Source organism: Protopterus annectens, chromosome 5.part0 (genome assembly GCF_019279795.1).
Source record: "Protopterus annectens isolate FY-2018-M chromosome 5.part0, PAN1.0, whole genome shotgun sequence".
Taxonomy (NCBI): Eukaryota; Metazoa; Chordata; order Ceratodontiformes; family Protopteridae; genus Protopterus; species Protopterus annectens.
Genome location: NC_056735.1, coordinates 1,649,197,646 through 1,649,213,623, shown reverse-complemented (window position 1 = coordinate 1,649,213,623; position 15,978 = coordinate 1,649,197,646). Strand labels below are relative to the sequence as shown.

Below are 15,978 nucleotides of genomic sequence, written 5' to 3'. Positions count from 1 at the left end.
CATATGGTGATGAAGACAGAATTGCCAATACAGCTGTGTTGTTACGGTATGTATGTAAATCTTGTGTCAAGTATTGGGAGTTCCATCTTCACTGCAAAAAAAGAGAGAGTCCCAAGCTTGTCCTCCTGAATGGCTCCTTGTATAAACATACTAAGGACAATGACTCTGAAGGAAGATCTGCAGCTGTTGATCACATCTAACTTATAGTGTCTTATTTATTGATGTCCACAGCCACTACACAGATATTACCTAATGAAATATGCCTGAAAAAAGCTTGAGCAGTAACCTTAGCTCTGGTAGAATTACCACTAGATTCCGAGGAAAGCAGTTTATTGTATTTTATATAGCAAGGGCAGATGCATTAATTTTTCCCATAAGAAATAGGTCAGAGACATTAAAATGTTTCTTACAAAAGAGAGCTCTCAAGGATGGACAAAATAATTGATGGGAGGATATAAAAGAAAAGCACCATTTAGGAAAGCTATGAAAAATGTAGGAAAACCAAAGACAAGAAGTTATCTCCTTGATGGAATTTGGATATGGCTGCAAAATTAATTTTAATAAAAGAATAATTTAAACCGAAGCCAAAATTCTGTAACAGGTGGTCAAGGAATGCCAAAACAGGGATACCAAAGTGAACCAGATCCCTGTCCATGGCCTATAAAGAAAAATGAGTCCATTTGCTTTTGAAGTTCTTCCTGGGTTTCGGTTTCTCCTTAAACAGGGTCCCCTTGCCATCAGTGTAAACAGAAAAAATATGTAGTCAGCCATAGGAAGTGAAGATCCATGTGAAGCTAAGGAGTTGTATAAACAGGGTTGTAAATGGCCTTGGGTGCAAACATTGCTTCAGAAGAGACTATAGCAGGGAAAACCATACTTGTCAGGGCCAGTATAGAGCTTTAAGAATTCATATACGCACAGAGTTTACAAGACAGAATGAGTCCTTCGACTATAATCACCTTGCTGATACACACCTTCATTGAGCATCTCCTGCCTCCAGGTAGGCAAAACCAGTCAGGCCCAGGATGAATTTACAGACATCCATTCAATCATCAAGGTTTGTCTTAAAGGAAGTTTTACATGTAATGAAAGATAGAGATGGGAGAAGCTATGAGTAATGTCTGTCCCTAAAGCATATCTTATTTGTTGGTAGAGATTCAAATCTGAGTCTTTGTGGAGACATTTGTTTGTGGAGATGTAGGAGATCAAGGAGGGTCAGTCCTTAATGACAAAGAATGCAAGACATAAAACATCACACAGCTATCTATTAGAGAGACAATATAGGGAAGAGATGCAAGGCTATCCTGGTAGCTAAGGATCTTTAGTCTGGTGTGTGTGTGTGTGTGTGTGTGTGTGTTTTTTTCTTTTTTTTTAGGAACCTTATAGGATCTTACTTGGATAGATACATACTAAAAAGTCTTTTATGTTCTGTAATTAGTCTGATTAGGGCAGAATATAGAGGAATCATAAATTCTTATTTATTTATTTATTTTTATTTTTAAAAACAGAATTTTAGTGCAACAAATTGCAGCATTTTTAAGCAACAGCTGAAACAATAGCACACAAGAAATCCTGTGTGTCTCGCACTTCAAAGTTAAATTACATCAGTAAGCTAAATAAATCATGATAAAAAATTGGCCTTTTCAGAAGCATTTCAAGTGTATTCAGTTTCTTGTTTACATAACCTTTCTCCCCATATACCTTTCCATTAGTTACTGCTGCTTTAATGATTTTATTTTGCTCAACTAGCAGTTTATGCAGCTTAACTTTTAGTCTGTAATAAGCTTATAATCTCACCATTATATTTTTCTTTCACACCCACAAGGCTATTAGAGTATGTTCTGTACCTACTGTTCCCATAAGTTCCATTTGTTTGTAAGCACTTTCCTGTGACAGCTTCAGTTCCCATTCCTTTATTTCTTTCATTATTATCAGGATGTCTCCTAGCACTGGTTTATTTTTAGTTTTCCATCTTTTAGTGATGGCCTTCTTAGCTACTCAAATGCATCTTTCCTTTCTCTAATAATTCCTGCTCCAAGATTTGATCTAATGTGTTTTAATTCTTGTTCTATACAACCCAAAAGATGTGCTCCTATGTTCTCCTTTTTTCCTGTATACCAGGAAATATTTTCTGCAACCTACCTGGGGTGTAAAAGTACATGTGTACATACTTGCAGATATTTTGGATTTTCTAAACTTTGTTGAATGCTGGGTGCCAGGCAACTTCTTTCGACCCAGATACCTTTTATTATTAACTGGGCTAAATAAAAGGATTTCCCGACTACTGTTGCTACATGGTGGTCAAAGTATAGGGAATTGTCTGTGAAGGTGCTGAGATTTCTGAAGACTGTATCAGTCTGGAATGGGGTGATGTCTGTACTGTAAGATGCTGTCAAGATTTCTTTTCCCTCTTTGGGCAATACAATCACCACAGCTTTCTTCCAAGATGCTTCTCCTCCCCTTCTCATTTAAAACATTGTTAAACAAAACCTTGATTTATAGGTTCATAGGTTCATACTAGGCTATCTGCCCTAGGGCATTTAAAAGCCTAGCCAGAGTGTGTGTGGCTTTCACCACCCCTTAGGATGAGAATACTATACCCATTAGTTTGCTGTGCCTCTGTCCAGCAGTGATACAGAGATGATTCCCGGGGTAAACCTACGATCTCCCAACCACTTGTCAAGATTTCTCTTGAACAGAGTCAGTGAGGGGCTCTGCCTCACATGGACTGGGATTCTGTTCCATAGTGTAGGGAGTCTCTGAGTGATGAATCTGTCCCTCCAGCATGTCCTATTTATATCCGTGTTGAGGTTTAAGTCTCTTGCTCTCGTGGCTCTGGTGGATTTGGATTTTTTGAGGTGGAGCATGTCCATTAATTCCGGGTTGGACATGGCCTTGTATGTCAGGCACAGATCACCTCTGAGCAGACGGTATGCGACTGAATAGAGCTGGAGTTTCTTCAGTCGGGCATCGTATGACATATGTTTGAGCCCCTTTATCCTTTTGGTGAGGAACTTTTGGGGTCTTTCCAACTGCTGCAGGTGTCGGGTAAGGTACATTCCGAATGGGGCATTGTACTCAATCATTGGTCTGATAAGTGAAGAGTACAGGGGTACAATGACCTCTCCTGATCTGGATGTGAATCCCTTCATGATCAGGTGGGCAATGTAGAAGGTCTTCCTAACCACTTTGGCAATGTGAGTGTCAAAAGAGAGGTTGCTGTCAACGTGGGTCCCCAGGTCCCTGATAACTTCTTCCGTGTTTACTGGATTACCACCTATGTGGTAATTAGGGGTTACCTTGTTTTTCCCAAAGGGTATGACTATACATTTTTTGGCATTTAGCTTAAGGCCATGGCTCTGGCACCAGTTATCCATTTCTATGAGACCTTTCTGGAGGATGTCTGTGTCTGATGGAGTGTCAATTATGGTGCCCAGTTTGCAGTCATCTGCAAATTTTGTCAGCCACAATCCCCCTATGTTTGCCTGCACTTCAGAAAAATAAATGCCGAACAAGAAGGGGCCCAGGACTGAGCCCTGTGGGACACCGCTCGTGACCGGCTTAGAGTCTGACATGGCACCAGCAACTCTAACCCTGTGTGTTCTGTCCTTGAGCCAGTTTGCAACCCATCTTGTGACATATGGGTTTACATCTAAGCTGGTGAGCTTTTCTATGATGCCCGAGTGGGGTATTGTGTCAACGCTTTTGCTAGGTCAAGGTAGGCTGTGTGAACTGCCTTACCCTCATCAATGGCCTTAGTGACTGTAAAAAGTCGACCAAGTTCAAGAGGCAGGATCTGCCCTTGACAAAGCCAAATTGGGTAGGATCCAGTGTCTGTAGGTCCCCAATGTCTTTATTTATGAGTTCCATTATGATCCTCTCCATAGCTTTGCAGACAAGGCTCGTCAAGCTTATGGGGCGGTAATTTCCAGGGTCCGTAGAAGCACCGCCTTTGTGGAGTGGGACCACAGTTGCCATACGCCATTCTTTGGGTACGTATCCTGTAGTAAGGCTAAGATTAAACAGCAGCCTTATGTGTGGGTTTAGTTCCTCATTGAGTTCGTGTAGCACACAGCCGGGGATACCGTCCGGTCCCATTGATGCTGTGTTTTTTGCTTTAGAGAGAGCAGCTCTCACCTGGGCATCTGAGATGTTTGGGAGGCTAGACTCTGGTGGGATAGATATTTCTCCTTTTGGGGGAGGGAGGTGAGAAATTTGCACTGAACCTGTCTGCCAGTATGTTGGCAATGTCTGTGGGTTCAGTGATTTTTTTATCATTTTGGACTAATTCTGAGCATATCTGGGAGTTTCCACCCAGGTTTCTAACATAGCTAAAGAAGGCTTTATGATTGTCTTTTGTGCCATTAGCGATTTTTCTCTCAAAGTTGGCCTTGGATGGTTTTATGAGTGATCGTAGTTTTTTGCTAGTATTGATCAGAGATGCCTTCCCATTTAGGGATTTTGCTCTGTCATGTAGTAGCTTTCTCCTCTTGTTGTAGAGTTTGTTTATGGCTGGAGTCCACCAGACCGGGCGCCTGCCTTTGGTGGAAGGGGTCTTGATTTTATTAGGGATTGCTTGATCCATACATTCCTGGAGGTGCTCGTAGAAGGCATTTGTAAGGGTTTCAGCAGCATGGGTTGTGGTTTCCACTGGCTCGGGGGCCTTGAAGGATACCACTCCAGTCTTAAGAAGTGTGAAGTTTGCTTTTGAGAAGTTCTTCACTGTGGTCTTTTTTGCTGGGGGTGGGGGCGGGATGTGGATCTCCAGTAAGATTAATTTATGGTCTGATCTCACCAATGAGGGATATACTTCCGGTGTGGAGCATTTTGTCCCCATGTTTGTGATGATCAGGTCTAGTATATTTTCTCCTCTTGTGGGAATGGTGACTAGTTGTTCCATAGCATTTGAGTTTATGAACTCAAGGAACCTTTGGGCTAGGGTGTTGGGGCTTGAGTAATGTTCCCAGTCTATGTTTGGGTAGTTGAAGTCACCCAATATGATGGTGTTTGGAGAGACATTCATACTCTCCAGTGTCTTCATGAAGGCTGTGTGGGTTTCCTGAGTTTGAGAAGGTGGTCTGTAGCATGTTACAAACTGTAGGGCAGTTTTACCTATGGTTAATTGCACCTGGATGGTCTCCGATGCTTCGTGCATTGCCACTAACCTGGAGGTGTGGGTATCCTTTATGAATATGGATACTCCCCCTCCTTTTGTGGTTCGGTCCAGATTTTGGGGCCAGAACGCATGATATGAGGTATAACCTGATAGTACTGGGGTGCTCTCAGGAGCCTTGAACCAGGTTTCAGTCACAGCACAGACATCGATGTTTTCCATACTGAGGAGGGCTTCGAGGGCATGCATCTTGAGGTTTAGACTTCTGGCATTGAGCAGTATTACCCTTAGTTTTTCTCCATTTTTGTTTTCTAGGGCGGTAGGTTTATCATTTGAGCCTTGCCTAAAAAAGGCACTATGGGGGTGGCAAGAGCCTTTGCCAATATCCGGAAGCCCAGGGGTGACAGGTGCAAGCCGTCCCTTGCGAAGCAGCATGGCTTGTCAAGCATGTCATCCCAGGCAGACAGACATTGGATCCCCTTAGAATGACACCAGTAATTAAGCCAATTATTAAAGCTGATCATTTTGTCTCTGTATTGTGGCATCATTCTTGGTGATGGTAGGATACTGCTCAGGGTCAGGGTCATACCGGCCTGGGCTACATAATCTGAGAGCTCCTCTGTCTCTTTTCATGTAGTCCAGGGAGGTACGTCTCAGGTCGTTCACACCGGCATGGACAATGACTGAGTCATACTTGTACTTGCTGTGGAGTGACCTGAGTGCTTGTGTTATGTGGCGGATTCTAGCGCCTGACAGGCAGATTACTGTGATCTTTTCCTTGTTCAGTCTGGTGAGTGGGACGTCAGTGTGTCTGACTATGGAGTCACCTATAACAAGTGTGTCTGGCATTCTGTTTGGCCTTAAGGGCTGTGACTGTTTAGCACACTGACTTTGAGAACTATGTGTTGCATGTCTTATGTCTTGAGGTGGCAGTTGCTTGGGTGTCTGCTTTGGAGGCCTCTGTAGTTTTGGTAGATTTTTGATCACTGCCTCCGAGTATGTCTTTGTGTGTTTGTGTTTGTTTTGCAGTTGTGATAGTTCTATGTGAAACTGGGTTTGTGGTGTGCATGGTTTCCTTGTCCTCCTGTCTGGTCTTGCCAGTCCTGAGTTGAGAGAGCTCAGCCTCCAGTTTGGCTATATAGTTGCATCTCTCACATGTATTTGTGTTTTGTGGGAGAAGGAGTGGGTTGTCTGTGTACATGAGGCAATTGTAACATTGCCTCAAGATGCCCAGATTCACCAGCTGAACAGGAGAGGACGCTAGCAACTGACCCTTCGACATGCTAGAAAAAGTGAAAAAGTTTGCTGTGTAACTGAGTCAGAAGGGACCTATAGGGAAATGGGTACTCAAGGGGATTCTAGGCTAATGTAGTACTTTGTTTAGTATACAAGTACTTTACCTATATAAAAATGCTTTAGGAGCAAGTGCTGAGCTTTTGAGATAGAGAATAGACTGTTTAGATTGCAAGTAGAGAAGTTCTAAGGGAAAAATTGAAGAGCAGATTTTACGGAGCCAGAAATAGTTTAACCTTGTTTAACCGGCGCTGCCCGATGGTGCTCTATGGGCAACTCCGCGCTAAATCACGCAAAAGCGCACTAAAGCGGGCTTTATAGCAGGGGGTTGAAAAGAGCTAGGAATTGACCCAAAATGGCCAATAGACTACAAGTTTCTGGCTGGAACCACTGCTCTAGGGACAAATAGGCTGCTCAGTGCTCCCCACTCCCACTGGTGAACAAAGAAGTTTCCCTTTATCCAAATAAGGATATGGAATAGCACAGGAACCAAGCCAAAGCCCAGAGATCAGCAAACTCTGAAGACTGGACTATTCTAGTTCAGTAAGGTGGGAAAACAAGATTTTTTTTTTTTTTTGCAGAAAACAGAGGAAAAACAGACAGTAAATGCTATAAATGCTTTTAAACGGCTAGCGCACTTGAGTGTGTTAGCCTACAGGTAAAATTAAGCAACAAATAACTTTTTAAAAGTGCAAAACAGTTAATCAACACAAAAAACAGTTTAAATAGAATGCAGAGCTGTATAAACAGGCGAAAAAGCAGTCGCTAAGCAGTAAATAATCAAAAAGCCAGAAAAAAATACTTAAATCAGGAAAAAGTCACTCTTTTGCTCTCTGCTGCTTGTAGAACTCTGCAGGACACCACAAGGAGCTGTGCTGAGTTGAATACAAGCAGCTAAAGCGGGCTTTATTACAGGGGGCTGAAAAGAGCTAGGAATTGACCCAAAATGGCCAATATTACTTTCTTCCCTTCCAGCTTCCAAACTTTCACAGCAATACCATGTAGTTCTGGAAATTTCCCATTTAGTTAATTATGCATCACTGGTTTTTATCTCATCTTTTCCCATAAGCTATTAACTGGGCCTCATCTTCCTCTAATCTTAGCATAAGGCCTTCAACACCATTCCCCACTCCGGGATTATAGACAAGCTCACCAGCCTGAACATAAACCCCTACATCACGAGATGGGTTGCCAACTGGCTCACGGACAGAATCCACATGGTAAGAGTTGCAGGAGCTAGGTCTGACTCTAAACCGGTTACAGGTGGCGTTTCCCAGGGCTCAGTCCTAGGACCCCTCCTGTTCGACATATACTTCTCAGAGGTACAGGCAAGCACAGGAGGACTATAGCTGACCAAGTTTGCAGACGACTGCAAACTAGGGGCTATAATTGACTCTCTGGCTGACACAGACATCCTCCAAAAGGGTCTCACTGAGACAGATACCTGGTGTCAAAACCATGGCCTCAAGCTAAATGCCAAAAAGTGCATAGTCATCCCCTTTGGAAAAAACAAAGTACCCACAAACTACCACATAGGTGCTAGCCCCCTAAATATGGAAAACGTAATAAGGGATCTGGGGACCCAAGTAGATAGTAACCTCTGCTTTGATAATCACATTGCCAAAGTGGTTAGAAAATCCTTCTATGTGACCCACCTAATCACAAAAGGGTTTGCATCCAGATCGAAAGAGGTCATTGGGCCCCTCTATGCATCACTCATCAGACCCATCATAGAGTACAATGCCCCATTTGGAATGTACCTTACAAGACACCTGCAACAACTGGAAAGACCACAGAAGTACCTCACCAAGAGAATCACTGGCCTCAAGCAGCTTCCCTATGCAGCTCGACTGAAGAAACTCCAGCTGTACTCGGTCGCATACTCAGAGGTGATCTCTGCCTGACATACAAGGCCATGTCCAACCCAGAATTGATGGAGATGCTCCACCTAAAGAAAACCATATCCCCTCGAGCCACACACTCCAGGGATCTAAACCTCACAACAACAATAAATAGGATGTACTGGAGGGATAGATTCCTGTCTCAGAGACTTCCCATGCTGTGGAACAAGATTTCAATCTACATTAGGCAGAGCTCCTGGCTAACCCTCTTCAAGAGAAACCTTAACAAGTGGGTGGGAAAAAGAAAGTTTACCCCAGGGATCACTTCAGTGGCTCTGCTGGACAGAGGCACAGGGAACTAATCTAAGGGGGCGGCTTATAAATGCCTTCGGGCAGATAGCCTAGTACCTACCTATGCACATGTAATTAAGTCTCCCATAAATATTTCTGTTTGTGCCTTTTCTTGGTTTACACATTCCTGTGCTTTATACAGATGTTCATAAAATTTCTAATACATTTCTAATACTGCTACAGGATCTTTGAATATTTTTCTTGTTATAGGCTCCCTAAGTTTGGTGATGGTCCTTTCTACTTTTTGTTACCTACGTCCTTCAGCTAAAAGTTTTCATGCTCTGGCATTGTTATCAAAAAATAGTTAATTAACCAAGTCATGTGTACATTAATCGCTCACAATGAAATCCTGAAAGCAATGCAGTACAGCTTAGATAAACAAAAATACCTTCTCATTACCATCTCACTTGTAAAACTTTTTCTCAAACTAAACACTTTTTTCCAGTAGGTCACTGAAATCATAGTGGCTACTAGGTTGGGTCCCAGCTTTGCCAAGTGATTTGTATGTTAAATGGAGAAAGAATTTTTCAAGAGCCTTTTGAAATTGCTAAAACTGTAACCCCATCCCTTAAATAGCAGAACTGAAAGCATGAATGTAGGGAAGTATGCACTAAGCCTGAGGGTGCAAGTTCCTAGAGTATTCCTCCTACTCTGAAGTACATGTGATCTCGTAGTTAAACTATACAAATAGCAGGTGCTTCTGGGAGTGTGGGACTGAAGCCTTCATGCAAAATATGCTTTAAATGTGTGGTAGCAAGTTTTGGAATTGCTGTTTTTATTTAAATCACAGATTATATTTGGAAGTGTCAGGCCTGACAAGATCAGTTCTTACACTTCTAAGGATTCCAGTTTCTTGTCTTGTTGCAAAGGAACAGTGCTAGAACTGTGTAAATAGTACATACCTTATTTTGGGGGTGCCATGTCCTGTATCAATGAAACCCTCCATTTTTTGTTAATTATGTTTCCATGGCTCATCCTTCCTTGCAGTAAACTATCAGCATCATGCTCTACAATTTTTGCGATATGAAATTATCAGTCTATAGCTCTGTAAACTTGCTCACATATAATGGTGCAGCAGTTAGCCTTATTTGTTCATAGTGCACAGTGTTTCTGTTAGGCTTCTTGTTGGGGTATCCCCTGTACAGAGTTTCAATGCTGTTGTTACATCCACATGGGTTTTTGTCAGGATGCCCAGTTCTATCCCACATTACATCCCAAAGAAATGTTAAGAGCTGACCTGACAATTTTGTAAGTTGCATGTAGGGTAGTTGTGTGTCTTTGTGTGTGCATGTGTGTGTGTTTATACACGCCCGTGTGTTTGTGTGTGTGTGTGTGTGTGTGTGTGTGTGTGCGCGCATGCCCAAGTGTCTGTCCTGCTGCCCTGTAATGAGCATATTAGGTTTTACTGAGAGATGAAACCATCAAACCACTGGTAGGTGAAAATAATGATTGAACACACCAAACCTCTTGCACTCTGCATTGCATAGTTTATTGTTTTAACTGCACACATACTAGCATCATTTCAAACATCAAACAGCACTTGAAGCACTCCAAATACTACAAGTAAATCAAAACACAGCAGAAAACCTACAAATTTAACTAAACTCTCCAGTTACATAACCACACTCTACCCATGTGCACAACTGTTGCATTTCATATATGCACAAATTCTGACCATCCATTACACTGTTACAACTTTTACATTCGGGAACTGCCTGTACACTCCCTTACATATGTATATGCCAACTCCACAGTTCCATATCTATGACCAAAGTGAATCACAGCTGTCTGTGCTGTAGTTTATAGTATGTACCATGACTAAAGCATAAATTGACAGAAGCAACACTTAAAAAAATGTCCAGCAAGATTTGCACTTGACAAAACAACAACTTGATTAATTCAACAGCACCCCTGTAATAGACTGGTGTTTCATCCTGGACTGGTTCTGTGATTTATGCCTGTTTCCCACTAGGGTCAGCAGGCAGACTATACTTAAGGAGGTGGATAACTGTGTCATTTCTCCATTATCATGTTTTGTAATATACTTCCTTTTTGCCATGTCACTGTCACTGTTTCAAATTCACTGCCTTCAGTCATGTCTTAACACTTCCACCAGCCTGTGAAGTCTTCTGATTAAAAAGTGCCCTGAGCAGCTCCAGAACTCTCTCCTAATCTGGTACCAAACTCTTTCAAGAATGCTCACTGTGACACCTGCATACACACTTCCTACCCAAACAGGCAGCTAAGGCAGTTGCTCTGAGGGACCAACAAGCAGACCTGCTCCCTACCACCTAACTATCTCTGCCTGGGAATGACTGTGCCAGTGGGCATGAACAAATTGGGCATAGCACCCTCAGCAAGTCTGGGGATGCCTGGCATCTGCCCCCTATGGAATGAATGGGCTGATTGGGTGTAGGTAGTGGAGCCCTTAAGTAGGGTTCCTTTAAAGTAGGGGTGTCTCGAATGATATTGGAGCGTTGTAATGCATTGTATGGCCTAAGAGTTAAAAAAAAAATACACATTTTTTCTTTGAATCTGAGACTATTCAAAACAAATTACTGCAAAGATACATTTATTTTATCCAGTATATAGAGTTCAAATTGCCTTTCTTTAGTGAACTTATCTGACCTAAATATATATGAAAGTTTACATGTTTTAAGCTTACTCTGAAACTAGAATTCTTCTATTTGTTGATAATGAATAACAAGAAAAAGTGAAACATGTTCTTTTTTTGTAGACACTTATGCAAAAAGTCAACAGTTTAAAGATTTCCAGGAGGATGCTATCCCTGCATTGATGGACATCCCAATCAGTGAAGTCAATAGAAGATTCTTCCTGACACCTCATCTTTCTGAGTGTACAGCTAATAATCATTGGCTACAGTGATCAAAAAGTGCTTCCTGTCTTCTTTTATACTTTCTGAATTTGCTTTGGGTGTAGGGTGGAAAAAATGTGTTGTTGAAGTTTTGGTCATGTAGTCATTTAAGCTGGGGCTATTGTATATAAACTCTGCTAAATTAGTTAAAAGTTAGTAGTTTGTTATTTGCATTTTGCATTTCTACTTGCCATGTCATCTTTGTACTTTTAGTTGTATTATGCTGATTTTGTGTAGCACAACTATTGTAATTGTATTAAAACTTCAGAATATGGTGGATGGCACTAAAAGTTCAATACACTCTGTTCTTGACACATTTCAATAAAATGCTGTCTCTTACCAATTCCATTCAGCCCATTTTATCTTTCTGTGCTGAATCAGGATAAATGTGCAATTCAGACGCTCAGGTAACTTATTGTTACTGCTTTTTTCCTTGGCAGATTCTGGAGAAATGCTTCCTCCACTAAGTGCTTGATGAAATGCAGTACCTTAGACTGTAGCTGGGCCATTTCCGTCCTGCTTGTCATTTTTTTTCTCCCTTAACCGTCATGCATGTTTCTACGCAGGGATGCATATTACATGGCAACATACCATATATTTGTAAATCTCTTGAGTATCCTTACATTTAGCAGGTGGTAATGTTACTGTCATGTAAATGGCTGTTTAGATTGCAACAGAAATGGCAGTCATAGGCTTGCTTGTCCCACCAGAAACATAATGAGTTAATTTCATACTGTGGCTTGCTAGTGTGGCACATAGCCATACTATCGCCCTGTAAATAGGAAACTACATATAAGCATATGGTGGTGGTATTTTTAACTATTTAAGTTACTTGGAAAGCATTTGATATAGCACATAGGGCATTTTAGTTGCAGCTCAAATAATAGCATTTGAGCTTGCATATTAGCAAAGTTACACTAGTTCAGCTGTTTGTGTACAACTGTTCAGTTCCTCTACATAGGTTAGCATGGATCTCAAACCAGCATAAATACCAGTGTGAGGTGACATTTGGCTTCCATTGGGTAGCATTGCATGCATCTACATCAGTTCTTGGTGCTTAAAAACATTATTCTCTTAAGTAAATTTTCCATTCAAATGCATGTTTATTGGTTGATAGGCCCATTCTTGCAAAATGTATAAATAATGTATAGTAAAATGTTTTTCATTTAGGAAGATCTTCTTGAATGAAATCTCTGAAGACTTTTTTTTTTCTTGAGGGTATGTCTTTTCCATGTTAGGTAATAAATAAATGTGCTTGAGACAGACAAACATTTCACTGTATCTAATGTGCTTTGGACAAGACTATATTCCTGAGCCCTGTGAGCATTTAATAAAGATATAAAATTAAGGACCTAAGGCATTAAGTTCATATTTAACTGAGAGAAAGTAATATAGATTAAAAAAATTCTGTTGACAAATAAGTTCTCATTCTACTGCTGATAAAATGGAAATGGAGAAAATCTGAAAGAGAGAGAATGGGGAGGAACAAAATAAGTTCTTGCACATTCAATGGGTCCCTGAAATTAGGTATCAGGAGCCAGGTACTAAGGTGTCAAAAAGTTCCGAAATGGCCAGAAGCATGAAATTCAAAATCCCAAAGCACGGAGATGTTGAATTTCCGCTTCCGCTGGTTTGGTGTGTGGATGGATGGGTGGAAGTTTAGGTAAGTTTGTATGTGTAAGTGTGTTGGTTAGGGGCTTTAGTGTGTGTAAGTGTGTGTTTGTTGTGACTGTGATGTGTGTGTGTGTGAGTTTCGTTTGTGTGTCTGTGCGATCTCAGAATATATAAGTAGGGTGTGTATGTGTGTGGGGGGGGCACCGCCCCCCACATGGTGTGTTTGGGGGGGGCTTGCTCCCCTGCTTGTCTGCAGTGTAGAAGCATTTATTTGATTGTGGGGGGGGTTGTGTGTATGTTTGTGTGTACTGTATGTGTAGCATAGTTTCGGGATTTTGAATTTCGCGGTTATGCGTTTTCAGAATTGTGAGTTGTGGTTGGGTTTTTGGCCATGTAATTTTGAAATACTGAAATTCAGGATTTCAGTATTTCGAGATTATATAGTGGACCCACTATATATATATATATATATATATATATATATATATATATATATATATAAAATATGTGTGTGTACTTTCTTCAGAGCTGCAGAAAATCATACTGAAGGTGCACAAACTAACAAAACCTCTGCAATATAAATGTGTTATTGTAGGCATTCTCAAATTTAGATGCTGGCTTGTACCATTTAAGTTTGTAACACTGCTCTCACCAATATTGGTGCTTCCATCCAACCTATTGGTTTTTCCAGATGTAATTTTTTCCAGCATATGGTTATAGAATATTTAACCAAAACAACACTTGCATATCAGTGTCCTAGAGATGAGAGCAGTGCTGTTAGCATTGCAGGCTTTCCAGGACACTCTCCCATAAGGGACAGTTGCAATTCAAACAGACAATATGTTGGTAGTTTGGTACATCAACAAACAAGGAAGGACTAGATCTTCCTCCTTGTGTCGAGAAACACCCAAAGTGTGGCAATGGGCATTCTCATCCAACAGCTTTCTCATAGCAGTGCACATTCTGGGGAAGTCCAACATGATAGCAGACAAATTGAGTCCATTTTTGTACCTCACAAGTGGTCTCTCAACATGAAAGTGGCAGAAATGATTTTCTGTCAATGAGGTCAGCCTTGCTTCAATGTTTTTGCTTCTCCCCCCAAACAACAGATGCAGCAACTACTTTGCCATAATCCCCCCTCGGAGGACTCACTAAGGGATGCTCTTCATCATGATTGGCCCCCCAGTCTACTTTATGCTTACCCACCAGTTCTCCTGATTCTGAAATTTCTGCAGAAAGCTACCATGTTGAAGAGCAAAATCATCGTCATTGCACCTTACTGGCCTCATCAGATTTGGTTCCCCTTCCAATGGCCTCATGTACTTTGCCAACCATGGATTCTGCATCCAATTCTAGATTTCCTGTCACATCCGACAGATATGGTTCATATGGATATCAGAGTGTGATTTCTCTAATTCCGTTAATAGCCAGATGACCGATGCTCTCTCCCCCTGTCTGTCATATCCTTTTATCTTCCCATAAACCATCTACAAGAAAGCTTTGTACAAGTAAGTGGAAAAGGTTTGTTTACTGGGCACAACAAAAACATATTGATCCTTTTCAGCTCTGATACATAAAATACTTGAATTTGTGGCATTAATCTTTAATGAAGGAGCATGCTCCTCTACCATTAAAGTTCAATTAGCAGCAATATCTAATTTTCATATTGGATTTGAAAGCTCCTTTGTGGTCTCTTCTAAAATTTGTAAAAAATTCTTGAGAGGCACTCTTCTACTGAGATCCCTGTATAAAGATTTTACTGCACCATGGGATTTGAACTTGGTACTGCAGGCCTTAATTCATTCCCCCTTTGAACCAGCAGCTAAATATGATCTTAAGTTCCTGACATGGAAAACTATCTTTTTAGTGGCCATTACCTCTGCTAGAAGAATTTCAGAACTTCAAGCATTGTCATTGAAACCTCCTTACTTGATCTTTCATAAGGATAGAATTACATTACGTACAAATGCATCTTTCCTTCCCATGGTGGTGTCAAAATCCAATATTAATCAATCCATTAATTTGCCAGCATTCTTTCCTAAATTTGCAAACAAAGGTGAATATATGTTGCACTCCAAATGCTCCTCCTACATTTAAAATACCTTTTACTGCACACTATACAAAACATCTTTATATAGAACATGTGATTTACATCATGAAAAGTTTTATACAGATATTAATAAGAACTAAGATTGTTTTACTTACAGTTTTCTCTTTAGTGTCCTTCTAAACATTAATGACAAAGTGGGGTTTATGCATTTTAGTCCACCAACAAATTTAACATAGTCAAAAAATTCCAGGAATGAGACATTTTTCATGACTAAGGTACATGGATAAACCACTAAACATATACCCTATACATTTTTCTAATCATGCAGTTTTACAAGTGAAGATGCAATGAGAAGCAGAGGGTTTAGACAGATAGCTGAGGTTAAACCTATTTTTCTGTAAGGATCCTTTGATAAAATCTAATGCAAAAGTACTGCTGCTCACTTGGTTGGACAAATAAATGCCAGGATAATGATTCAGTTATTACTCAATGGGATGTTTTTAAGGAGATACTGAATTTGCTCATTGTAGGATGAAGGATACATAGATATCAGTATGAATTGTTTATAAAGTAGAATAAGTTAATTAACAACAGTTTAGACAGTAAAGTGCATTGAAACTCTGAGGGCAATAATTGATCTTATTAAGTTCAACATGGAGTAGGTCATACTGAGACTTTTATGAATGATCAATATTAAGGAACTAGATACAAGTCCTTCCTCAATTTATTGAGTTAAACTAGATAGAAGGTGATGTTCTTTTAGCCTGGTTAAAAGTTGTACAAAAATATGGTAATTCTACCCGACACAAGAAGCTCTTTATATAACTAATAAAGACATATG

At 40.6% G+C, this 15,978-nt stretch overlaps 1 protein-coding gene across 2 annotated transcripts in view; it reads left to right on the top strand.

The window, feature by feature from the left end:
* Positions 1-11,821, top strand: part of LOC122801817 (phosphatidylinositol glycan anchor biosynthesis class P) — a 137,097-nt gene extending 125,276 nt beyond the window's left edge. For both annotated transcript variants that reach the window (XM_044071442.1, XM_044071441.1), the window contains exon 5: positions 11,336-11,821. In XM_044071442.1, coding sequence (XP_043927377.1) covers positions 11,336-11,484 — 149 coding nt within the window. In that variant the 3' untranslated portion in view covers positions 11,485-11,821. The remainder of the gene's footprint in view (positions 1-11,335) is intronic.
* Positions 11,822-15,978: the final 4,157 nt, after the last annotated feature.